General features: G+C 48.2%; 3 protein-coding genes across 6 annotated transcripts; 2 read left to right on the top strand and 1 right to left on the bottom strand.

The window, feature by feature from the left end:
- The first annotated feature begins 3,018 nt into the window (after window positions 1-3,018).
- On the top strand, window positions 3,019-17,604 carry bnipl (BCL2 interacting protein like). Of its 2 annotated transcripts, XM_086312713.1 has the most exons (10): window positions 3,019-3,375; window positions 5,193-5,273; window positions 5,541-5,584; window positions 7,216-7,458; window positions 7,532-7,726; window positions 7,955-8,057; window positions 8,138-8,269; window positions 11,754-11,840; window positions 15,013-15,111; window positions 16,582-17,602. In XM_086312713.1, the coding sequence occupies exons 1-10, from the start codon at window positions 3,332-3,334 to the stop codon at window positions 16,604-16,606; spliced, it is 1,053 nt and encodes a 350-aa protein (XP_086168839.1). In that variant the 5' UTR covers window positions 3,019-3,331; the 3' UTR covers window positions 16,607-17,602. The 2 variants fall into 2 exon arrangements, with proteins under 2 accessions (XP_086168839.1, XP_086168840.1); XM_086312714.1 differs by lacking the exon at window positions 11,754-11,840 and having other exon boundaries at window positions 16,582-17,604.
- LOC147319872 (uncharacterized) lies at window positions 11,998-21,442 on the bottom strand. 2 transcript variants are annotated; one of them, XM_086312716.1, is made up of 3 exons: window positions 17,280-21,442; window positions 14,985-17,189; window positions 11,998-14,884 (listed from the first exon to the last, which is right to left on the bottom strand). In XM_086312716.1, exon 3 carries the CDS (start codon window positions 13,488-13,490, stop codon window positions 12,675-12,677), a length of 816 nt encoding a protein of 271 aa, XP_086168842.1. In that variant the 5' UTR covers window positions 13,491-14,884; window positions 14,985-17,189; window positions 17,280-21,442; the 3' UTR covers window positions 11,998-12,674. The 2 variants fall into 2 exon arrangements, with proteins under 2 accessions (XP_086168842.1, XP_086168841.1); XM_086312715.1 differs by having other exon boundaries at window positions 14,985-21,442.
- On the top strand, window positions 20,816-23,893 carry LOC147319873 (thioredoxin-interacting protein-like). 2 transcript variants are annotated; one of them, XM_086312712.1, is made up of 8 exons: window positions 21,216-21,382; window positions 21,663-21,777; window positions 21,862-21,937; window positions 22,013-22,160; window positions 22,548-22,760; window positions 22,838-22,984; window positions 23,074-23,376; window positions 23,515-23,893. In XM_086312712.1, exons 1-8 carry the CDS (start codon window positions 21,353-21,355, stop codon window positions 23,560-23,562), a joined length of 1,080 nt encoding a protein of 359 aa, XP_086168838.1. In that variant the 5' UTR covers window positions 21,216-21,352; the 3' UTR covers window positions 23,563-23,893. The 2 variants fall into 2 exon arrangements, with proteins under 2 accessions (XP_086168837.1, XP_086168838.1); XM_086312711.1 differs by lacking the exon at window positions 21,663-21,777 and having other exon boundaries at window positions 20,816-21,382.
- The last annotated feature ends 1,865 nt before the right edge of the window (window positions 23,894-25,758 follow it).

A 25,758-nucleotide genomic window follows, 5' to 3' on the forward strand; every position in this document is an offset into this window, starting at 1 on the left:
ATCACCGTTGGTGATAAGACCCACCACTGTAGTGTCGTCCGCAAACTTCACAATGATGTTGGAGCTGTTAGTGGCTGTGCAGTCGTAGGTGTAGAGTGAGTACAGGAGAGGGCTCAGTACACACCCCTGTGGAGCACCAGTGTTCAGTGTGATGGGGGATGAGGTGATGCTGCCCAGTCTGACCACCTGGCGTCTGTCAGACAGGAAGCTAAGGATCCAGCTGCAGAGGGAGCTGCTCAGTCCTAGATCCTGCAGTTTCCTGTCCAGCTTCGAGGGAACGATGGTATTGAATGCTGAGCAGGTGTTGTTGAACACGAGCATGAATCCGTGTTCCTGTTTCTCTAATAAAATCCAAAATGATCAAAAGAATCCGAGTCTGGAAACCCGCCGACAGCAGGCATGAAGGTCCGCCCCCGCTGCACGCCTCGTGCTCAGAAAAAACTGCAGGGGCGCAGCTGTGACTGAGGCCTCCAGCCAGCAGGTGGTGCTGTTGGATCGGTCTGACACAAAGTTCTCTGCAGTCCTGCGTGGATGAAAGCACACTGTGCAAAAGTCATGAGCCACCCTCATTTCTTTATATTCTCTATGAGTATGTTTATTAAAACATACAAAACACATGTGATGGTTCAGAATTCAAACGTTTATCAAAGATCTGTAACATCATAGACTGAGCTGCAGCTGTGACGGAGCCTCCGTCTCACAGGGGGCTGCTGACGCTGTGTTGGAGCTCCTCGCACACGCTGACCATGATGTGGCTCCATCGCTCTATCAGTCCCGTTCCTCTGACCTTCATCAGCGTTTCCTCCTGTGAGGCTGAGCAGCAGACGATCGGCTGATTGTCTCTCTGGTCTGCTGCAGAGTTTTCAGGCCTCACACTTGTGCCGTTTCAGCTCTTTGGGAATCGCCTCTTTGGTGCAAACTTAAAGTTTTATGTCAGACTGTTATCCGTGCCATTTCTCACAGACTCAAATCAAATCACTTTTATTGTCACATCACATGTGCAGGTACACTGGTACAGCACATGTGAGTGAAATTCTTGCGTGCGAGCTTCACAAGCAACAGAGGTGTGCAAAAATACAATAACGTACAACAAGCAAAATATAAGAATGGCTAAATCTGAGACTAATAAATATATGTACAATATATAATAGTATATGCATTACTGGATGCGTATACTAAATATGTTTTTCTACGTGTGTGTGTGTGTGTGTGTGTGTGCATATTTTACAAATTAAATGGAGTAAACAATAAAATAAAATATATAAAAAAATATACAGACTTTGCTGCTAACAGCGTGTGCAGACACAACACTGGCTCGTACCTGAGCTTGTGATCACATGTTGCATCCAGCTGAGGTGTGCCGTCATAGCGGACCTTCATGCTTGTTTGAATCTGTTTGTTTTTTTGGGGGTTTTCTGAAGATGTGAATTTCTGACAGATTTGGCACTGTTGGGCCTCCGTAGGCTGTTGGTTTTGGGTGTTTTATTAAAGAGAAAAAGAACTGCAGCCAACTGTCAGGAAACCAGCTGTGAATAAATCATGTTTCACAATAATTGCACTGAGAAGGGAAAGACTTTTATTGTGAAACAGAGGGAAGAAGCTTGCAGCAACAGGAAGTTTGCAGAAGAAAGGTTTTTGGTTTTTTTATTTACAATGTTTCATCATGAGTCATCAGGATAAAGTTTGGGGTACAACTCTGTAAACATCTGGAACATCTGCTCAGACTTGTGGTTTCCCCTCTGAAACACTCGCCTTCCTTCTGACCTTCCCCCGTTGGACTCGATGTATTTATTGTAGTGAGTAGGGATGGGTATCGTTTAGGTTTTATCCGATACCGGTGCCAAATCGGTACTTTTGAAACGGTGCCGGTGCTTAAACGGTGCTCGAACCGGTGCTTAATGAATGGAGAACCCAAACTTTGTCCAAAAACCTCCCATGTTCAGCTGTTTTGTTTTGTTTTTGTAAAAAGATAACAATGTTAGCCTTTTCTGCAGCTATGGGGCATATATGGTATCACTCTTGGCTGGAAGCAGTGCTTAAACAATGGAAAAAACACAAACTTTGTCCAAAAACCTCTCATGTTTAGCTGTTTTCCACTTTTTCTTTGGTCATTTTAGCCTTTTTGTCCAGGGTGCAGGGAGTATCTGCCATCAAACAAGAAGACAGCTGCATGTAGCTATGATGATGTTTGCTAGTTCACCTTACATGCATTAATGTAATAACGTGGTTAGCCTACTCAACGTAAATTACACACGAACAACATTAAGCTACTCACGCAGAGAAGAACGGCTGCTGCTGCATCATCATCCTCATCATTTCTGCTACACTGGCAGGTCTAGGGGCCAGGACGCTCCTCTTCAGGTTTTTGGGGGATGTTGCTCCGGGTCCGATAACTGGCACCACACCCAACGTGCACAGTGTGAGTTCTCGCAGCAAGCTATCAAATACGACGCATTTCTCGGCTTTTAAAAAAACGCTATGCGTCGCCAGGTGTTTCATCAGATTCTTGGTGTTACCTCCTTTGCACAGCATCACAGTATCAGCTTAAAGCACTTGTTGCTGCTGAGTTTGCATATTTTGCTGTGAAGTACAGCCAGACTTTTGACCGCTTCGCCTTGGACATTTTTAATCTGTAGCTCTGCTCTAACAGAACGTACGTACCTGGCCCCGCCTACTATCCTGGGAAACGTAAAATGATTGGCTAGAAGTGTATCACAGCTCAGGAAAAAAAAGCACCGAAATAAAGCACCGAAATGTGCGCTGCTTTTCGGTCTGGTTACTACCGTTTATGTCAGAACACCGGTACCCATCCCTAGTAGTGAGTCGATTTATTAACTTGGGTGTTTGAAGTGGAAATGTTATTTCTAATTATGGTTGTAAAATTTTCTCCTTTATCTCTGGATTTCTTGTGTTGATTCCTAAATATATGTCATTCATGCCTCCTGACTTCCAAAATAAAAGTCTTTTTAAAGCATTTAACTGAATTTAAGATGCTCTCACAGGCACTAGGACCCTGCGGACACTCTGCACTTCCTCCTGCTTTAAATAGCTTCAGCATTTGATTGGTGGATTTTTAATGAAGCAGGCTGAAGCTGATCTGCCACCTCACCTGTGTGCAAGGAGCAGGTGAGCGTGGCCAATCAGGTGGCGGCTCTGTGGTGAAATGCAGACAAACCTGTCAGGCAGAGAGAGAGAGAGCGAGCGAGCCCCATAGAGTCAGAGTGGGAACTCCCTCTGTGCGAGGGAGAGGAGAGGAAGGAGGACACCACACTCAGACATCCAGTGGGTCCCACACGCTGGTCAGAGCACGCCGTGACATCAGAGTGACATCATGAGCTCCCCCACTGAGCATACAGACGGGCACGGTGAGGACAGGTAAATATTTACAGCTCAAACGCTGTGTGAGAGTGTGTGTGTGTATTTGTGCGTGTGTGCGTGCGCATTTCCTGCTCAGTAAAAAGAGGAAGTTCAATTCAAACTGCTTCTGCTGCTGACGGTCAGTGAAGGGGTCTCTGTGATATGTTCACCGCCTGATGATCTGGGCTGTTGATCAGCAGGAAGTGATGTCCGTTGACTTCCTGCTTGCTATGGGGTCTCCCGGTCCAGGTCCTGAGCCTCATCGCCGATCTCTTCCTTGCTGATGACTTCACTGATTAGTCTGCAGTTTCTGATTGGCTCCTGGTTGGGTCCTGATCGGGTTCTGGTCCTCGGACAGGAAGCTGACGCCTTTTCCTGGATCTGAGCTCAGAGTCAAAGACCAGAGGAGGCCTCTGATCCTCCCGAGTCCCTGAAAACACTCTCTGAGCTCCTAACTCAGTCCGTGAAGCTCTGCAGGTGAGGCGTCCGGTCACGCCTGCGTGTCATGCGCTAGTTTGTGTCACACGTTGAGTTTTTGCAATTTCCCATCATGCTCCTGCAAACAGCTGATCTGTGGAGCAGGTGCTGAGTGAACGTCACCAAACAAACTGCCAGTAATGTGAACTGTGTTTGAGCTGATGAAGAAACGGACTGAACATCGCTCTGAGGTTCACGCCTCGCACTCTGCACCTGCAGCTTCACCTGCGCAGGTGAGGCCGTTGTAACACATGCAGAGCCGAGGACATTAGGGGAGAATATTTAACGTTCACAACACGCAGTTTAATAACCCGCGCCGAAACAAAGCATCTTATGTTCCTGGCCTAACCTTACTGCCCACGGAGGTGCGTCTGATAACACACCTGAGGACTGCGCTCACACACCATTTTGGCTTTTTTTAGAAAATCTGGCTGTAAATCAACAGCCTGAGCCAAGTGTGCCATCTGCTGGGACGAGCTCAGAATCAAAGGTGATGATGTAATAATGATTGGCTCCACCCCCTGCAGTTCACCTGCAGTATCTGCACGCACCACCAGGGGGCAGCCGCCAAGACTTTACGAATCTTTAAGGCTGGAGACAAAGAACTGAGCAGATTATACGATCTGCAAACATCAGTCTTCATCGTCTTAAACTCCTCCTCCTTCTTCTCACATGTTCTCACCTGAGGAGCCCTCTGATTGGCTGAGATCCTTTGTGAAGAGTTTTAATCTTTACCAGGATTTCATCTGAACTTTCATGTATCCATCCACAGCTGTTCCTCACCAGGAGTGACTCCAAGGAAGCTTTACAGACTCCTTCATCTCTCCTCTTTGTTTTTGTGGAGGCTCATCAGAGTTCTGATATTTTTGCGAGCTGACCCTGAAGGTACCGCAGTGAAAACACTCCTCACCTGCAGAGGACCACCCACTGCACACACCTGTTCAGTTACTGTAGCTGGAGATCAGGTGTGTCAGCTTCACAGCAAACAGAGGAACAATGAAGCCCCTCCCTTGTTCACCTGTTCAGGTGTGTGTGAGATAGTCAGAGCAGTCAGACGGGTTTGATCTGATTTTAATCACCAGGAGGCTTAACTGCCTGCAGGTCAGATCTGTGATTGGACGGAAACCCTGGAGCTATAAATAGTTTACAAACCTCCAAACGAACGTCACAGGAGGTCAGACCAAGGTGTGTGTGTGAGTCATGAATGTCCGATCAAACAAACTTATTTATTGGTCTTTATTTAACTTTAAATAATAGAACCACAAAAAAACGTCAAAATACCTGCAGAAGAACAATCAGCCAATCAGAGAAGAGAATCTGAATTGGGTCCCAGTTTCGGTTTTTCTTTGCTCTTCCAGGTCTGCTCCAGGGCCCTCAAGCCCCGCCAACATCCAGGACATGGAGCTGAGGGAGGAGTGGCAGGATGATGGCTTCCCCAGGTCAGAGGTCATGCTAACAGAGGCTAATAAAGATAAATAGATCCTTATGGAGGATGTTAATTTGTGCTAACAGAGGCTAATAGTAACATATGGTAAGAGGCGAATGTAGCTTTAATAAAGGCTAATGCTAATATGTGCTAACAGAAGCTAATAGCTGTGAATAAATGCAAACTAAAGCTAATGTGTGTGGTGAATATCTTCTCACCTCTTTGTTTCACATGTTTACCTGGTTTTACCTGGCTGGCGTTGCTGGGCTTGCTGCTTCAGACCACTTCCAGAGGATGACACAGAAAGTCCAGCAGGAGAATCAGGTGAAAACCAATTTTTGTAAGCTAAAGTTGAAGCTACGAGTCTGTTGTGGCCAGTGCTATCCTCTACGCTGTTGCATGCTGGGGGAGCAGATTGAGGGTTGCTGATGCTAACAGACTCAACGAACTGATCTGCAAGGCCAGCAATGTTGTGGGGATGTAGCTGGACTCTCTTAAGGTTGTGATGGAGAGGCATACGTTGTCCAGGATAAAGACAGTGTTGGATAATTCCTCCCACAAGAGCACGCTCAGTCATAGACTGAGATTACCAAAAAGCACCACTGAACGACCCAGGAATGCATTCCTGCCTGTGGCCATCTCCCTGTACAACTCATCCACCCAACACACTGTATACTGCTATTGCTACACCCTCTTTGCTCATGCTCTTCTTTCTTATTCAGATATTTATTAGTAAGCAGTGTTGGGACTAACGCGTTATTAAGTAACGCGTTACAGTAACTACGTTATTATTGTGGTAACGAGCACGGTAACTAGTTATGCCAAAATCAGGAACGCGTTACTCGTTACTGGGATTTAGATAGGCTCGTTACTCGTTACTTCGTGTGGTGGCTATCGCGGAGCTTCCACAGATTCAGTAACATAAGCAAGTGGTGGAGGCCAGCAGGTGGAGGAGGGAAAGGGAGGCAAGAGGAGAGACCCGAAGCGGCCGCTGGTCCGAGAGTGTCAGGTGAACTGAACTTCAGGTTAGAAGTTATGACCTGCAGTCCATCTGGGTCAGATATGAACCAAGTTTAGGTGGAGTTTATTTAATATTAATTTCTAGTATCAGCTGATGTTTGCTGGAGCCACAGCTGTAAAGCTGCTGGTCATGATGTCGGTTTGGATATGTGGTGAGAGGGAAACATGAAGATGAAACCAGGAGATGTCCTTACTGAATCATCAGAGCTGAACAGGTGATGGAGAAACAATTTTCTGTCCCAGTCCAGCCCTGTATGCAGCTCATCTGCAGTCTGCTGTTACCTACATCTTCCTATTCAGAAGGCAGAATTTCCGAGTTCTGAGTACAATCAAAGCACCACGACTGCAGTTTTTGTGTTGGATGTAAAAAGCGCACATGACTCTGTGATGTAGGCTAGAATCATGGCAGCAGTCAACGATGGTGCAGGCGTGGGATTTCTCTCGTGGAAATGTGCACATTATCTTTTCCTTTCTATTGGTAGGTGGCACAGTGCACTGTGGCAAGTAAGCAAGCTAGAAGACTGGCAAAGTTACGGAAGCAACACATTAACAAGAGAAGTCTGAGTAAAACCAAAGTTACTTTCCCTACTAACTAGTTACTTTGAAAGTAACGAGTAACTTCAAGTAACTGAGTTACTTTTGATGGAAGTAACTAGTAATGTAACTAAGTTACTAATTTAAAGTAACTTACTCAACACTGTTAGTAAGTGGCTTATATATATGTAAATATTGTATATATTGTGCTATTGTTTATTTCCTGTATTGTCTTTGTTGCTGTTGGTACTGGAGCGCTGTAACCAACATCATTTCCTCTATGGCTCAGTAAAGTATTCTGATTCTGACAAAGCTCAAAGTCACCAATCAAAGGTGATCAAAATCAATGACAACAATCTTCCAAAAATCAATCAGTGTTCACTCTGTCCTCTGTTCTTTAGCTCCGGTCACCAGCCTCACTCTATCGGGTGGAGGCGGAGCTAAGAAGCGTCTGGTGGCACCGTCTCTGAGTCTCACGCTGAACCGCCGTGACTCGAACGATCGGAACAGCTTCTCTGCAGCCGCGCTGTCAGGGACACCAGACGACACACCGTCGCTTGACATCAACCTGGAAGCTCTGGAGACGCCATCGGACAGCGAGACAGGAACACTGCCGGACAGCATGCACGACCTGGAGTGGGACGGTGAGATGTGCACGCAGATGGGAAGTAATGTAACCGAGAGAAAAGCAGCTGACCTCTGACCTCTGTCTCACAGACGACCTTCCTCGGATGGGCAGAGGTGGAGCTGTGGGTGTGGCCAGAAATCCGATGGAGCAGTCCGAAGGTCTGATGGAGCTGGATCAGGTGGACAGCAGAGGGCGGCGCTGGAGGCGGTTCTGCATCTCAGGACACGAATACCATGTCAACATGAGCGTCCTGGAGCCGTACCTGCAGGTCCTGTCGCATGGAGGTCAGAGGTCACACACCCACCAAACTACCTGTAATACACCTGCAGGAGCTTCCAGGTCTCACACACACCTGAAAAACACCTGTAACACAAATAAGATGATACACTGATATTACACCTGCAGGAGCGCCACACACACTCACCTGTAACACACCTGCAGGTGCCATGGAGCTAACACTGTGTTGTATTTGAAATTGCACCGTGACAGCTCTGCCTGTGGTTGGTTGACAGGCTACTTTGGAGACGGGATGAACGCCATCATCCTCTTCACTTCTTGTTACCTGCCGGAGAACACAGTGGAAAACTACGAGTATGTCATGGAAAACCTGTTCAGGTGAGTTTGGGCCCAGAAATTGTGGTCAAATGCTAGCAGGTGTGAGCCACGCCTCCTTTATCACCTGTCTTCCCCTGCAGGTACATTGTGGGGACGCTGGACCTGATGGTCTCAGAGAATTACCTGCTAGTCTACCTGTGCGCCATGGCTCCCAGAAATAAGCTGCCCTCCATCAAATGGCTTCACCAGTGCTACACGTCCATCGACAGGAGGTACAGCATCCCCTCTCAGCACCGCTCTGAGGGGTGGAGCTTCTTTACTTCCTGTTCCTTCAGTAACTGTGACCCCTGGCTGCCCCTGGGTAGGTCCGGGATGGGCGTGAGGTTCTGGGGGCGCTCCGTCTCTGGGCTGGGGCCCGGGCCGGGCCTCGGGGGCTTGGGTCCTGGTTGGTGTGTTGCCGGGGTTGTGGGCGGGTGGGTGCATGGGGGCCCAGCCCTGGAGCAGGGTGCCGCCGGTGCATCGAGCCACCTGGGGGGCTCTTCAACTGGTGGGGAAGATTGTCACATCTTGCAGGAGCTTTCCTCTCCTCAGGGGCTCTCTCTACAGGAGGGGGAGATACAGGAGAGGTGGAGGAAGATCTCAGCCTGGGTGTTTATTGTCTTATGTAGTCTGGAAGATGAGTGGATGGTGGGGTGGGTGCAGTTTTCTCTGTGGTGGGGTTGGGTAGACTGTCCTGGGCTCTGTGGGGCCGGGAGGCGCTGCTGCGCTGGGCCCCGGTCTGGATGGGCCTGGGCCCCCTTTCCCTGGCGGGTCGCGGAGTATGGGGGTACCTACTGGGGTCAGCGGGGGAGCTGGCCCCAGGGAGGGGTCACTTGCCCCTCCCTTCCTTCCCTCCCCATCTCCAGCTGCCTCCCTCTTCCCGCTCCATCACAACCACCCACACATGCAGGACCTTGGAGTAGGGGTATGTCACCAGGGTGCAGAGGAGGCTACCCCCCCCCCCCCCCCCCCCCCTCTGTCCCCTTCTGGCTGCCTCTGCCTCAATTTTATCCCACAACTTAGACATTCACATTATTCACACTCTCATTACACATACATATAGGATCTTGGGGGTGGGCACGATACACGTAATCTAAAGTACCATCAGGGTGTACACCCCACCCCTGGCGTCGTTGTCCACCTCTCAATGTTAAATACACGTAGACATTGAGGGCTATCAGGAGGGACCATGCGCATACCTGCTGCTCTCTGGCAGGTAGCTCCATGCCCTCCTGGGTTTTAATTGCACCTTAGAACACACATGCATCAACACTACAATGAGCGGGTGGAGGGAGGTTTGGAGTCTTCTCTCACCCCCATTCTCTGCGACCTGCTGGAGCAGGGGGGCTAGGAGGAGGAGTTGGCCGTCCGACTGCGGTCTGGAGTGTGGGGCCTCCCTGCTGCTGCGGAGTCGGGGCGGTCTGCCTCCCCCCACCGCAGGGAAAAGGGTAACACCACCTGGGTCTGGGTGCAGTTCCCCCCCCTCCAGGGGCAAGGGTACCTAGACCCGGTTTGTAGAGTACGCTTGGGGAGTGTGATCGTGTGTACAGCGTCTCTTTATGTCTGTCTCCACGTTGGTTGAGTGTGGAGTGAGTGCACATGAGAGCATGAGGGTGGGAATGGATGTTTGTGTCTGTGTGTGCCTGTATGTCTGTGTCTATATGTCAGGTTGGGTGTCAGGCGCCACCTCTCTGGGGACACCTCATGCCCTCCAAGGTTTGGAGGCCTATCTCCCCCCACCACCACTTCCCCTGCCAGTGGCGGACTCCCTCAGACATCGGTGCGTTGGTGGTTCTTTGTGTCCGGGGATGGGCGTCCAGGTACACACCGGCTCACTCCTTGGCGGCCGCTTATCGGGGCCTGGAGCCTGGGGCTCGCTCGGGCCACTTCGGAGGTGGGGTGACCCCGGCCTCTCGGCCTGGGGCTCGGTCACTCAGGCACGGCTGGCTGCCGGCGGAGCTCACGGGCGCGTCACTGCAACTCCCCCTGGCTTCTGCTCCGCGGCTGCTGAGTGAGCCCTCATCTGGGACTCTCCTCAGCTCTTTCTGGGACAGTGGCGCGGCTGCCCCTCTGTTGGTCTTCCTTGGTCTCTTGTGTTCTGGGGGCCTCTGGATGTCTGGAGTTTTGATCTCCTCCATACCTGCTTCACGCCCTGGAGGACGGGGCTGTGGCCCCCCCACACCCTCTAGCAGATCATTACATGAAGGAACCTTTAAAAAAAAAACAAGCGCGTCCATGCTCACAGGTGTACACACGGGTGATCACACCCACAAACTACACCCTTTTTGGCTCCTACCTCAAAGCACACTGTGTTCTGTTGATCTTATGTGCTGCACAATAATGTTTAATATTTAGTATTTACTGTCATATTCCCATATATCATTGTGATGCTGTTTATTCTATTACTCTTGTTCTCTTCTGCTTGCTTTCTTTTTTCTTTCTCAGCAGGTGACCCAGGTGATTGATATATGCATTTATTTCTTTTTTTTTTTTTCTGCTCATTCTGTTGGTTTTTGTCTTTTGACCTTCTCCCCCGTCCCTCTTCTCAGCTGTTTCTCTTTCCCCCTTTCTTTCTCCCCTTCTTTCCCCCAGTCAAGTCTGTCCCGTATTCAGTAAGTGAAAATAAAATAAACAATAAAAGGTGAATCAAATGGACCATTATGGCAAGGCTGGGATGGTCAGTTTGGTAAAGTAAATCCGTTGGGCATCTTTCTTTGCCTTAAAAAAGAGGAAAAAAAAAAAAAGTAACTGTGACCCCGTAGACGAGTAGAGCTTCTCATAACTGCTCGCTGTGTCTGCTCCGACCTGTGGACCATGCGGCGAGATGATCTTTCAGTTCAACTACCTGCAATTTTGCTTTATTTATGTAGCACGAACAGTCGCATCGGGGCACCTAACAATCATGTGACCCCCTATGAGAAGGCACTTTGGCGACAGGAAGTAACCTCCAGCAGTACCAGGCTCAGGGGTGGCCATCAGCCGCGACCGGTGTGGGTGAGAGGAGGAAGACGGGATATTCTGAATGTGAGACGAGCTAAGGTGAAAACAAGGCGCGTTACGCTAACCATAGGCAAGAGCGCCAACGGAGAGCTCCGCCCCCATCACAGCCACAACAAAAATGACCCCTCTATTCATCCATTTGCAGTGTCAGGGTCACGACCTGATTTTCACACGCTGCGTGGTGTGCAGCGCCGAGATCCTATTTGGAGCATCCACTCGAGTCAGACTTCCTGTTTGGAAACAATCAACCCACCAACTCTGCAATCCAAGATGGCAGCAGTGGGGGTTCAACACCCCCCGCCTCTCGCCATGTCACCTTCTGCTAATAAAAGCTAATAGCTGGCTGTGGCTCAACGACAGCAGGTGATGGTGCTGACGTCGGGTCAGACTCCGTCATGACGTCTTTAATCTGATTGATCACGCTCGCTGTGTAAGAGACGCTCTGATTGGAGCGCTGCTCTGTGTGGTCATGATGTAATCATCAGTTGCCTTTGCTGTTGGGAGATGATGTCGGGGATTCAGCCATGTTTCCAGCTCTTTGGAGGTCATCTTCTTCCTCCTCCTCATCACAGCTGTGCACGCTTACAACCACAGCAGCACTTTAACTCGTCTGTCATACGTAATGGCGTTACCGCGACCAGCTGATGGTCACGGTGGCCTTTGAAGTGTGTTTAGCGCACAAGGACATGGGGGTTCACTGTCCTCATGTCTCCGCAGGCTGAAGAAGGACCTGAAGGGGCTGCTGGTCGTCCATCCCGCCTGGTACATCAAAGCTCTCATCACGCTGGTCAAACCTTTTATCAGGTCAGCGCGCACACACACACACACACACACACACACACACACACACACACACACACACACACACACACACAATGTACATTTGGTTTTTCTGGACCCTGGTTGGCTGCAGTGCATTCCTACCACCAGAAGGTGGCAGTGAAGTACCAAGAAGCTGAAATCTAGCAGGGCCTCTGTCAGTGAGCTGCACTTTGACTCTGTATGGAGTCAAAGTGCAGCTCACTGGATAAATCACTGTGTGCACGTTCACGGTGCAGCATCTAATGAGTCTTTACTTGGGATGAGGGAAAGAAATTAGACTAACAGACTAGTGTAAAAGTAAGAAATGCTCAGAAGTTTAGTTCAATTTCAAATTCAAATTCAAATTTTATTTGTCACGTACACAGTCATACACAGTACGATATGTAGTGAAATGCTTGGACAACTGCTCGTGACCTAAAGAAAACAAAAAAGGAAAAGGCTATGAATAAGATAGGAAATAAATATGAAAAATTAAAAAGGGTAAATTTAACTATGAAGGAATAAAATATAAATTAAGGTTAAAAATGAAATAACTGTACAACACAAATTAGAATGAAGGGTAAATTTAACTGGGAAGAATAAGATAAAGATAAATATATAAATTAAAGTTGAAAATAAAATAACTGTACAACAAAATACACAATACACAATATAGAACTATATAAGAATGTATGAAGAAATCTAAATATAAATAAATATATACACAATAACAGCAGCTGTACAAGTATTAACTGGAAATGAAGAATATAGTGACCAGTGTTGTGCAAAACCAAAGTCCAGAAAGTCCAGTGTGTGTGTAAGAACCATATGTGTGGGTCAGTACTGTGTGGTGGTGTGATTGAGAGACCGTATCGCCTGCGGGAAGAAGCTCCTCCTCAGTCTCTCTGTGTTGGTCTTCAGGGAGCGGAATCGCTTTCCTGACCTCAGCAGAGAGAACAGTCTGTTGTTGGGATGGCTGAGGTCCTTCACCATCTTCCTGGCCTTGGTCCAGCACCGCCTGCTGTAGATTGAGTGCAGGTCAGGGAGCTCGGAGCGGATGGTGCGCTCAGCTGACCGCACAACCCTCTGTAGAGCTCGTCTGTCCTGCATGGTGCTGTTCCCGAACCAGGTTAAGATGTTTCCCGCCAGGATGCTCTCTATGGTGCACGAGTAAAAGTTCCTGAGCACCTTGGAGGGCAGTTGGAAGTCTCTCAAGCGTCTGAGGTGGTAGAGACGCTGTCGGGCCTTTTTCACCACGGTGTTGATGTGACAGGACCATGACAGGTCCTGCGTGATGTGAACTCCGAGGTATTTGAAGCTGTCCACTCTCTCCACTGGGCACTCGTTGATGACGGGGGTCTGGTAGTTCCTCTCCTGCTTAGTGCTGAAGTCCACTATCAGCTCCTTTGTCTTACTGATGTTTAGAAGGAGGTTGTTCCTCTGGCACCAGTTCTCCAGATTCCTAATCTCCTTCAGGTAGGCCGTCTCGTTCTTATCAGAGATCAGGCCCACCACGACGGTGTCGTCAGCAAACTTGATGATGGTGGTGGAGCTGGTAGTGGCCACACAGTCATATGTGTACAAAGAGTACAGCAGGGGGCTCAGAACACACCTGGGGGGCTCCAGTGCTGAGAGTGGTGGAGGCTGAGACATGTCCGCCCATCCTTACTGCCTGTGGTCTGCCAGTTAGGAAGTTGGAGATCCACTGACACATAGATGAGCTGAGTCCCAGATGCTCCAGCTTGGTGGTGAGTGTGGAGGGAATTATGGTGTTAAATGCAGAGCTGTAGTCTATGAAGAGCATTTTAACATAATTCCCCCTTCTAGTGTCCAAGTGAGTGAGTGATGTGTGGAGGAGATGAGAGATGGCATCGTCTGTGGAACGATTTGGACGGTAAGCGAACTGTAGTGGGTCCAGTGTGTCTGGTAGTGAAGAAATGATGAAGTCTCTGACCAGGCGTTCAAAGCACTTCATCACTACTGAGGTGAGGGCTACAGGGCGATAGTCATTGAGAGAAGCAGGGTGGAAAATGTCAAAAACTAACAACAAAGGCATTTTAAAATATTTATCACATTCATGATCAGAGGTGGCAAAAGTCCAGACATTCAGTGTTTAAGTAGAGAAGAGTTATTGTCAAAAGCACATGTACAGATCATACACAGTGAAACTGCAGGGCTCCCACAGTCCTCAGTGTTACACTAAACAACATAAAAGATAAAAGTCTTATACACACAACAGTGTCCAACACAGTCTGAGTGTTTTTGGGAAAGTGGGAGTGTGGGAGTCAGTGAAGGGCGGTGGTTCAGAGTTTTGGGGGGGCGGGGTCGACAGAGCAGGGAGAGAGTAGATGTCCTGGAGTGAGGGCAGAGAAGCACCCACGATCCTTTCTCTGCTCTCGCTCTCCTCAGTTTGAGGAGGAAGTAGAGTCGCTGTTGGGCTTTACGGACCACGATGCTGTTCTTTGACGACATCAATATGAAGTACATATACTAGTGTTAAAAAATACTGCAGTAAAAGTTCAAGTATGGATTTAAACTTAAGTGAAAAAGTACAGGCTCTGACAGTTACTCAGAGTAAGAAAGTAAAGAGCAGCTCCTTGAAGGACGTTTTTACTGAACCTCCTGTTATATTAATGTAATAAAGTAATAATAGATGGAGATGAGCAGGTTTTCCCAACGACGATGCACCACCTGGTGGCAGATGTCTACATAACATTTAAGACCCAATAATTTACTGGCGTTAGATTAAACGGCTGTCATGTCTGTTGCTGACGATTAACACATCGCCAATCTTCGTAATTCTTTCGATCTTGAAGAATTCTTCCAAGAGTCTGTGGTGCACGCTGGTGAAACCAGAACCTCACAGAACTGCACCGCCTGATGGAAACATCGGTCAGCACAAGGCGCCATCTCAGTGTCTTAAAGAGTGTTTGATGTTATGCAGATGTTGGATGTTGCAGCAGAAACACATTCTAAAGCTCAGACCTGAGCTTTAGAACAGGACCCCAAGTCTTCCCCCTCGGTTAGAGCGGCCTCCTGTGGTGGATCTGGTCATTACACAGATAAATCTCAGTGAGAAATCTTACAGGTTAAACTATCCCAGGTCCTGATGTGTTGTGTTAGCTTGATGTAGTTGGTCTGTCTCACCTGTGACCTTTGACCCTGTTCTCCACAGCGATAAGTTCAGCAGGAAGATCCGCTTCATTCAGAGTCTGCAGCAGCTGTCCGAGCTCATCCCCACAGACCAGCTGCAGATCCCTGACGCCATCCGCCAGTAAGGCCCTCTGACTCCAGTCTGACTCCACTTTGACTCTGACTCCACTCTGACTCCAGTCTGACTCTGACTCCACTCTGACTCCAGTCTGACTCCAGTCTGACTCTGACTCCACTCCAACTCCACTCTGACTCTGACTCCACTCTGACTCCAGTCTGACTCCACTCTGACTCTGACTCCACTCTAACTCCACTCTGACTCTGACTCCACTCTGACTCCCCTCTAACTCCACTCTGACTCCACTCTGACTCCACTCTGACTCTGACTCCACTCTGACTCCACTCTGACTCCACTCTGACTCCGCTCTAACTCTGCTCTGACTCCACTCTGACTCTGACTCCACTCCAACTCCACTCTGACTCCACTCTGACTCCACTCCAACTCCACTCTGACTCTGACTCCACTCTGACTCCAGTCTGACTCCACTTTGACTCTGACTCCACTCTAACTCCACTCTGACTCCACTCTGACTCCCCTCTAACTCCACTCTGACTCCACTCTGACTCTGCTCTAACTCTGCTCTGACTCCACTCTGACTCTGACTCCACTCCAACTCCACTCTGACTCTGACTCCACTCTGACTCCAGTCTGACTCCACTCTGACTCTGACTCCACTCTAACTCCACTCTGACTCTGACTCCCCTCTAACTCCACTCTGACTCCACTCTGACTCTGACTCCGCTCTAACTCTGCTCTGACTCCACTCTGACTCTGACTCCACTCTGACTCTGACTCCACTCCAACTCCACTCTGACTCTGACTCCACTCTGACTCCAGTCTGACTCCACTCTGACTCTGACTCCACTCTAACTCCACTCTGACTCCCCTCTAACTCCACTCTGACTCCACTCTGACTCTGCTCTAACTCTGCTCTGACTCCACTCTGACTCTGACTCCACTCTGACTCTGACTCCACTCTGACTCTGACTCCACTCTAACTCCACTCTGACTCTGACTCCACTCTGACTCCACTCTAACTCTGCTCTGACTCCACTCTGACTCCGCTCTGACTCCACTCTGGCTTGGACTCCATTGTAACTCTAATCTGGCTCTAAGATAACTTTGATGATCGATTGAACACACAGATTAAATACAAAATGCAAGAAAACGCTTATAACACCTCACAAAAAGGCTAACAGTGGCAGCTGGGTTAGCTGCTACTTCTGTATGTTTTAGACCTAACCCATACTGACCTTTGACCCCTATTCACCTTAACAGCTGGTGATAACAGCCTTTTCTTATTCCTTCTGTTTGACTAACTCCTATTTTACTGAGTCATACTTCCTGTATCATTTCCAAATTAAAAGCCCTCCATCAGTTTGCATTGAGCCTTTTATTGAGAAACGATTGCAGAAATGTCACGTGATCTGTGCCGTGAGGAAGACGGAGAGAAGACGAAGACGCTCACAGAGACGTTAAGGCCTCATGATGTTGGCGCGGTTCATGAATCCACTTCCTGTCTCTCTGCAGGTTTGATGAGAAGCTGAACAGATGACCCTCTCACACGTCACACTGGAGGGACCCAGGAGGCCACAGGGTCAGGAAGCCTGCTGACCTTTGACCTGTGGCGTGTACATATGAGCAGACTGCTGTACGTCTGTGTGCTGGTGGCGTTCGGACTCGGAGAGGACGAACATGCTAACGGGAACTCTGCTGCTTCTTTCCTCTAAACTTGAACAAACGCTAACTTACTGTTTATTTATTGGCGTATTTAAGACGGCGGTGAGAGCGAGACACCCGACACATCGCGCCGTCACGTTTCTGTCTGAGCCTCAGATCTATGGACGTGTGGGGGGTGGGGCTAATCGGGCTCTGTAATCCAGGTGATAGAATCTGTTTTGGTTTTCATGTCCATGTGAAACACGTGAGTGGAGCTTCACTGCGGAAAGTTGCTGACTGGTTGCTGACTGTGTTTCACTTCCTGTAATAAAGCATGGATCAAGCAGCCTGACTCGTCCTGTTTGTTTCATGAGGTCCCGTCTACCTGAAAACGCGTGACGCTGACTCACGGTTTGCGACCTCACCGCCGTTTCAGGGTCAGCAGCGGGCTCTTAGGCTTGACGAGGTAATGTTGACAGCTGTGGACAGGACAATTATTTAGTTTTTCTTTTTAGTTTTGAGTTCACAGAATTATTCATTTTCCACACAGTGTAAACGCGAGTGCTTACTGGCTGAAATGATTGTCAGGTGACCTGTATTCTTCTTTCTGAATGGCCTGCAGGGAACAGCTCAATCCAAACATCAACAGTATCAACACCAACGTGAGTTCAGCCCACTGAACTGTGTCAGAGCGCCCTGCTGTGACTGTGATTTACATCTTTTCTCTCACACGTCCAAACCTTTCCGTGATCACTCTCGTCTGTTTTTTACAGCCTGTGCTCGTCTCCAAGTGCTCTACGTTCAGCTTTCCAAAACGCACAATTTCAAAATAAAAGCTCAAAGGTGTTGTGTTAAATCATTATTGTGAAAAGTGAAAATCACAGTAGCACGCACACTGCTGCTTTCATAAAGGTGTCAGTATTGGAAAAACTATGACATTGGGGGTGTCCAAGTTCATGGGCTGCATCCTCCTGAGGCCGCATTTGTAGCCCGATTACGTCACAGCGACGCGATGAAGCCTGTCCAAATTCAAAAGCTGCTCCAAATGCGTTCCCCTTTTCCCAGATTTGAAGGATGGGTCGGGTGTATCCTTTGTGGCCTATATTATCCCAGAATTCATATTCATATTCCAGTTTCCAACAATGGCAGCAGCTACTTTTAATATTACTCTGTGTCACAAAACATACTTTCAGGCAAAAATGTAGCTGCGTGAACTTCAAACATCTGCTCGGCTTATCACGATTTCACATATTTGCAAAAGTGCTCCGACGTTTTGGGAGACGAACTCCCCGCACATCGTTTTCAACCCCACCGTGGTCTTTGGCTACTCAGGTCAAACATGATATATAAGTCAATTAGATACTTATAAATGTCATTGTTTGGCTTTTTTCAGTGTCTGATTTGTTTGTGAGTAAATCGGTTTGGCTGAGATTAAAGTTATAGTTCTCACACAGCTGAATAAACATCAAAAAGAAAACTGATTAAACAGAAGTATGAGATGGTCGAGAGTTTACTCCAGTGTTCTGTTATGTAAGCAGTGTGGGCTGTTTCACCTGCACCAGAACTCAACTGTTTACATACAGTGGCTTGCAAAAGTATTCGGCCCCTTTCAACTTTCCCACATTTTGTCACATTACAGCCACAAACATGAATCAATGTTATTGGAATTCCACGTGAAAGACCAACACAAACACGTGAGGAGTGGAACGAAAATCAGACATGATTCCAAACATGTTTTACAAACAAATAACTGCAAAATGTGGGAAAGTTCAAGGGGGCCAAATACTTTTGCAAGCCACTGTAAATAGGGGCGTGGCCTCTGTGACCGACAGGTAATCATAACAAACTGTCTGTGAGGGCTGAGCTTTAATGAGTAAAATTTGAGGATTTTGATTGGATGTGACCTCACAAACTGGAAGAGCATTCGGCAAAACACAAAAAGAGCACCACCCCATGCACATGTGAGACCGTACATGGACAGTTATAAAAGTGTGAAAGTATCTTTTACGTGAGCCGTGCACCGGCTCCGGCTGTGTGTCAGCTCTCAGGTTTCCTGTAGGTGGTGATCAGCTGTAGCTGGATGGTGATGGGTGTGAGCTGGTGGTGGTGTAGTGTATAGGTATGTGTGGGTGGAGTCAAACACACACAGCCCTCAGTGTTACAGTAAAACAATATAAAGATTAAAAAATAGAAGTCTAATATACAACACAATGCAGTCTTTCATAAACAACAGTGTCCAACACAACCATAGTGACTGTGGGCAAGAGTTTGTGTGTGGGGGGGGGCAGTCAGTGAAAGGGTGATGGTGGATGTTCAGTTTGTTTTATTTATGTCTGGGGGGGTTCAGAGGGAAGAGGTGGATGCAGGTCTGGAGTTGGTGTGTGTAAGAGCAGGGAGAGAGTTCAGCATCCTGACAGCCTGATGGATGGAGCTGTCTCTCAGTCTGGTTCTAGCCATGGCGTACAGCTCCACCATAGCCGGACTGGCCATCGGCATTTGCCCGGTGGGCCGATGGGTTTGTTTGTTTTTTTTCCGTTTTTTTCCGTAACGGTATAGCTGAAAGGTGGTGGATTGGCCAGATGCTGGGAGATGTGTAAAAATAACTCAGTTGTTTGGCTATTGCGGAGCTTCCACAGATTCAGTAACATTAGCAAGTGATGGAGGCCAGCAGATGCAACACGCTGGCAGGTGGATGACGGAAAGGCAGGAGGAGCAGAGACCCGAGGCGATGAACTGAACTTCAGGTAAGAAGTTATGACCTGCAGTCTATCTGGGTCAGATATGAACCAAGTTTAGGTGGAGTTTATTTTCGTTTTGCTGACTTTTTACAGTCAGTTACAGTAACTCGTACTGCGTACTAGCTAGCATGACGGAGTTTATATACTGCTGGGCGGGTGCTATGATGTTACTGATGTTGAACTTGTTTTATCTTATTTTATTTATAAGGTTAGTTAGTAGAGTTTCCAACTGTCCCGTAAAAAAAACGGAATCGTCTCGTATTCAGAGAAAATATTATGCGTTTCGTATTGAAGTGAAAAGGAACACAGTTTGTCCCGGACTTCAGCTAGAATGAAAAAGACACAAAGCTGGAGTTATTCTGTGTAGGGAAGTTATGAACTGTTTCTGAGAGACTAATAACACCAGGATCCTTTTCTAAGTAGCTGACAGCTGGTAACTGTGCAGGGGCGGGTCTAGCAAAGTGTTGCCAGGGGGCCAGGTAGGGCATTAATATGTTTTGTTTAGGGTTATTGTACATAGTAATTTTTTTAGGGTCCCATCATAATTTCTTCAGAAGTACTGTATATGATGCCAGTATTTCCCACATTTTCTAGATACTGTACCAGTGCTGTGTGTAAAATGCCATCAAAAAGTCAATTAAGTTTTATTCTTTCTCAGCTGTCTTTCTATCTCCTTTCACTTTGTAAAGGTTGCCATGTTAGAAAGAATATTTTGCCCTGCCATGCTGTTTATTGATGTGGAAAATGAATGGTTTATGAAAATATATCTAAATCTGTCATCAGTAATCAGTAATGATCATGTCTCACCTCTAGTCTCCTCTGTCTTAATTTCAGGTTTTCACCATGTGTTGTAGATAGTTCAGGTTAACTCGACCAAGCAGTCTACTTTCGGGTACTGTTTAGAATACCAGAATAAGGAGGATGGTGTAGATTTAAGTTTATGAGACTGATACATATATACCAACAAGACAGCGTCCATCACTGTGACAACAGCGTTTGTTTTCATTCAAAGGCTTTATGGTTTTTCCTATAATACCTGGTGGGCCGGTCTCTAGTCAAAATGCCCAGGCCGATTTTTTTGTCCCAGTCCAGCCCTGACCTCCACCCAGGCATAGTGATGGGTGTAAGCTGTGGATGGAGGTGTAGTGTATGGCGATGGGTGTAAGCTGTGGATGGAGGTGTCGCTGCCTGTGTATACGAGCTGTTTACTGAAGGTTTCTATTCTCACTCTGATGACTCCGCTCTTTGGGCGCTCTCTCTCATTTATGGCCCGCCAGCTTGACGCCCCGCCCACAGTCCATTTCACGCACTGTTCACGCGTCCACTTCGCGCTCCGATTGGCTGACGTTCTGGGCCGGCCAATCACAGAGTTCCCTGTAGCAGAGGCTTGGCGAGTTCACGCTGTCCGCACGTGCTGCTCGGAGGGTAGTGGGACCCCCGCCCCTCCTGCGGTATAAAACGGGCCGGGGTTGTTTACAGAAAGAATCACAGACGGTACCGACAGCCTGGCCCGGTGGCACTTCCAGTTCTCTAATTTAGCAGCTTCCCTGGTTCATTAAACCCTTATTTCATTTTGTTTTCGCGCCTCGGTGGCGGTTTCTGCACTAACCGGACATTTCACCGTCGCTCCGTGACACTCTGACCCCTTGACTTCCGGTCCGTTTCGGCCGTCGTCATGGTTCTGTCCCCGGCCAGCAGGCTGCGGCTGTTCCGGGTGGTGTTTTCCGAACCCGGCCGCGCCTTCTATAGCAGCGGGGACAAGCTGTCCGGCTCCGTGCAGCTGGAGGCCGAGCAGCCCTGCAGGGTGGACGGCCTCCGCGTCACCGCCGCCGGCTGCGCGCGCGTCCAGCCCCGCAAGAAGCGCGGGAGGAGCCAGGAGGTGGAGTACCTGAAGTACGACGAGGATGTGCGGCTGGAGGTGGCGCTTAGCCCAGGTGAAGCTCCGAGATCAGACAGTACAGGAATTAGTTAATCAATACAGGTATCGATTCAAAGCTCACATAAAAAAAACTTTATTATCCAGATCAGTTAGAGAAACACGCGGAAGAATCTGAATCTGCATGATTTTAGGATTTCCTGCAGTCTCTCAGTGATTGACTGATGTAATGCAAACTTTAATTGTACTTATAAAAACCCACGAATGAAGGAGGAGATTGTCTTCAGGGACCAGAGCAGTGTCTGCTTCACGCTGTAAACATGTTCATTTTAACATAGGAGTCTGCGGGTCTGGCTCACTACTGTCTCTGCTGGACTCCAGAGGAACTGCAGGATGTGAGACAGGATAAAAACAAAAAGAAACGGAGGAAGTCGCTCTTTTTACTCCCAAGAAGTAAAAGCTCCATTTTCTGCAGTCAGAGAATTGAGCTTTAATGTGAAACAGGAAGTTGCTCATTACTTATTTCCTGTGTCTCAGACTCTGACGGCTGCTTCCTGCTTCCTGCTGGTAAAACCTTCAGCTTCCAGTTCGGCTTCGAGCTGCCGCCACCCGGGTGAGTTTCCAGTCCCGCCGCTGCTTTCTGATGGCGTGTTGATCATGCTGCTGAACGCCACTGCTCTGCTTTCAGGTGCCTGGTGTCGTCCTTCAGAGGGAAGTTGGGCTCGGTGCGGTATTACGTGCGGGCCGAGCTGCGCCGCCCGTCCGAGCATGCCCTGCAGTGTGAGAAGGAATTTGAGGTGGAGGAGCCGCTGGACGTGAACCGAGCCGACCTGCTGGTACGAAACGCCCGGGAATCAAACTTCAGACAGGAAGTAGATTCTGGTTAATGCACATCTCCTGCCGCTGACTTCCTGTTCTACTGTTAGATGTTCATATCAGACACGGAGAAACGCTCAGTTTGTTACAGGCTTTTCTACTCTCTGATCTCTGTGATGTCATAGAGAGGGCTAGAACCCTACCCATCTGTTGTCAGTGAGGGGTAGCCAGTCAGAGGATAGTAGTCTTAAAGGGGGTGGAGCTCAAAGTAAGGGGGGCTCAGTATCAGTAAAGAAGGATTATTCTGAACTGTGCAGTTCAGAATAATCCTTGCATAAGGCCATGCAGCACAGCTCTGCTGTGAGATGTCACCTGTGCTGCTCATTAACTCCTCCCCCTCCCCTCAGGCGCCGGTGGCAGCCTCCGCTCAGAAGAAAGTCACCTGCATGTTCATCCCTGATGGCCAGGTGTCCATTAGCGCTCAAATCGACAGGAAGGGCTTCTGCGAGGGCGAGGACATCTTCATCAACGCCAAGTTCGAGAACACGTGCTCCCGCATTGTGGTGCCGAAGGCTGCCATCATCGCCAAACACTCGTATGCCGTGGACGGACGCACCAAGGTGACGCCCTAACCTTTACTTTCAGACGTGAGTGCCATGGGACAGGAAGTGTGACCTGTGCGGTTTCCTGTGTGCAGGTGTTGCGTCAGAAGCTGTCGGCGGTGCGAGGAAACCACATAATTTCTGGGATGTGCGACATGTGGCAGGGCAGGACCATCAAGGTGCCCAAACTGAAGCCCTCTCTGCTTGGCTGTGACATCATCCAGGTGGACTACGCTCTCATGGTGAGAGACCACTAATGTTGTCATAAGATCAGAAGTAAAATGAGTAAAATGGAATGATGCAGGCTTAACCTGTAGCCCCACCCCCTCAGATCTACCTGCACATCCCCGGCAGCGAGAAGCTGACTCTGGAGCTGCCGCTGGTCATCGGAACGATCCCGTTCAGCGGCGTGGGCAGCCGGACGAGCAGCATGTGTAGCCAGGCCGGCTCCAGCTGGACCTCCTTCCCCTCGGCTCCACCCAGCTACAGCAACATCCACCGCGACCTCAGGGTGGACGGCCCCCGCACGCCGCTGCTCCACGACTACGATGGCACCGAGGACGAGGAGGAGGAGGGTGGGCTCATAATGAGAGCGCCTGAACTTCACTGCCCCCCTCCCCCCGTATACAGTGAGGTGAGCGCGCCAGTTTAACTTAGTGTGATCTCAGCGACAGCAGCAGCACTTTGGACATCACGGGGTCGTTTGGCGGTCTGCTGTCAGCTAATCCTGTCCTGATGATGTCATCCATTCGTTTTTCTTTCTCTTCTTCAGGTAGATCAGAACTCTGAGAACTCCTCTCAGGTGGTTCCCATCTTCTGAGGACAGCGTCCCCTTTAAACGGTCCAACGCCCCGTCTCTCCACCAGGACACGGGTTGAGGGCGGAGCCTCAGCTCTGCCTCGAGATCTGACCTGACAGCCATTCCCCTCTGATTCAGCTGTTTCCTGTCAGTGAAAACAGAGAAAATGTTTGTTTTTTTTAGATACTTGTTGTTGCATTATTTACTGTAGTAACAGGAAGTTACCTGTGTGTAAGATTTTGTAAATAAGAGCCTATTTTTTATTTTTTTTATGTGATACATGAGTTGAAAATGTTTGGGTGTTTTCAGTTTGTTCCCAAACAGCAAAAATAAAGCGATCATGAAGAATGTTGACTTTTATTCATTTTCTTTTTGTTGTAGAAACTAAATATTGCTACAGTTTCATGAAATGAAGATGAGTACAAAAACTGAAAAAACAGCCTCAATGGCAAAGTGCAGTGCCCCGCCAAAGTAAAATAGTGTTGGCCCGCCATAATAAAGTACAGAGCAGGGCTGTCAGATGAACTTTGAATTTTGTTTCTTTCAGAATTAAAATACTTTCTGAAAGTGTTCTCCTTTAATGATGATGAGGAGGAGGAGCTTAGAGGAAAAATAAGTTGTGTTTAAATGTTTCGGGTTCTCCACTTCCTGTTTGATGTTGTTAAACACGGTGAGAGGGGCACTTCCTGCTCTGTGATTTAAACATGTTCAGGTTTACTTCATAACAGCACTGTCAGTGCAGCTCTCCTCACCCCAGCCAGTCCCTGAGCCTGGTTCTGCTGGAGGTTTCTTCCTGTTAAAAGGGAGTTTTTCCTTCCCACTGTCACCAAAGTGCATGCTCACACACGAGGTCGTCTAAATGGAGTTTCTGTGTAACACTGTAGTCTTTGCCTGACAGTATAAAGCTCCTTGAGCCGGCTGTTCTTGTGGCGGTGCTATATCACTTAAATTGAATTGAACTGCCCCCTGCTGGCAGGAGAAATGAACACGTGACTGAAACATGTCAAATAAACAAGAAAAAACAGTCCACACATAACATCCAGAGATACCTGACACAGAGGACCACAAATGTGTGCGTGTGTGTGTGTGTACTGAAGTGGGTAAGAGGTCGCACAGATGCATTTCTGAGCAGCACAGGTGCATCTGTATTTTTAACTTCCTGTTTTTCCTGGAAAGATGAGGACACGCTGGACAAGGGCGTTTTTAGAAACCACTGACTCACTGCAGTGTGTGTGTGTGTGTACACGTTTAGACGTTTTTGTGAGGACAGAGAATTGGCATGCCACTATACTTGTGGGGACCAACAGCCCTTATGGGGACATCATGTCTGTCCCTGCGGGTTTGAAGGTAATTTTGAGGCTCAAAATGTGGTTTTAGTGTCAGGGTTACAGTTGGGTTAGGCATTCATTTTTGATGGTGAGGGTAAGCAGCTAGGGAAAGCATTATGTCAATGGGATGTCCTCACTAAGATATGAAAACCAGTGTGTGTGTGTGTGTGTGTGTCAGCGGTGGTGTGTGATTGGCTGAGGATCAGCGTGACAGCTTCTGACTCAGCCACTCATGTTTCCAGCTCTGCTTCCACTTTTAGAGCCTGCAGGCAGAAAGCAGGGCAAAGGTCAGTATCACAGCCTAATGTCTGAATCCACACACTGCACCTGCAGCTCCACACTCACTTTAAGGACAACAGGTCAGCAGGTTGCTAACGAGCCTCTGCTTTATTATGATTGTTATTTATTAATATTTACCTGCACCTTTAGTTAGTATGACCTGAACCCTTCAGCCTGTTTCAGAGCTCACCTGTGTCGGCCTGACCGTGATGTACTCTGGATTATCTGTGTCTGCATGAGTCCAGCACTGACACTTTTGGGGCAGAAAGTCACAGGCTCATTTCCTTCTTGTTTCCTTACAATCAGGTCTTTAAGTCTGACGTCATTAGCCATGTCTGGGCCCAAACTCTGCTGCAGGTCCCAAAGTCAAATGATCACTGTAGCATTACTGAGAGTTGAAAAACTTCTAAATTCTTTCATCTTTAATAAAATGATCAGCGTTGCTGCTTTACCAGGTGAAACAATTACGTTTAACATCCATGAAAACCAAATTTATTACATTTAACAGAGTTAGAAGTTAGCAGGAAGTTAGGTCGCTAGCTTCCACCTAAACATGATGTAGCATGTTCTGACTGAGAGATTTATGAAGCATTCAAACGTACAGCTCTGC

This window comes from Aulonocara sp. 'chitande type north' Nkhata Bay, linkage group LG11 (genome assembly GCF_057382095.1).
Source record: "Aulonocara sp. 'chitande type north' Nkhata Bay isolate Kocher_YH1m ecotype deep benthic linkage group LG11, A_spYH_male_GT1.1, whole genome shotgun sequence".
Taxonomy (NCBI): Eukaryota; Metazoa; Chordata; class Actinopteri; order Cichliformes; family Cichlidae; genus Aulonocara; species Aulonocara sp. 'chitande type north' Nkhata Bay.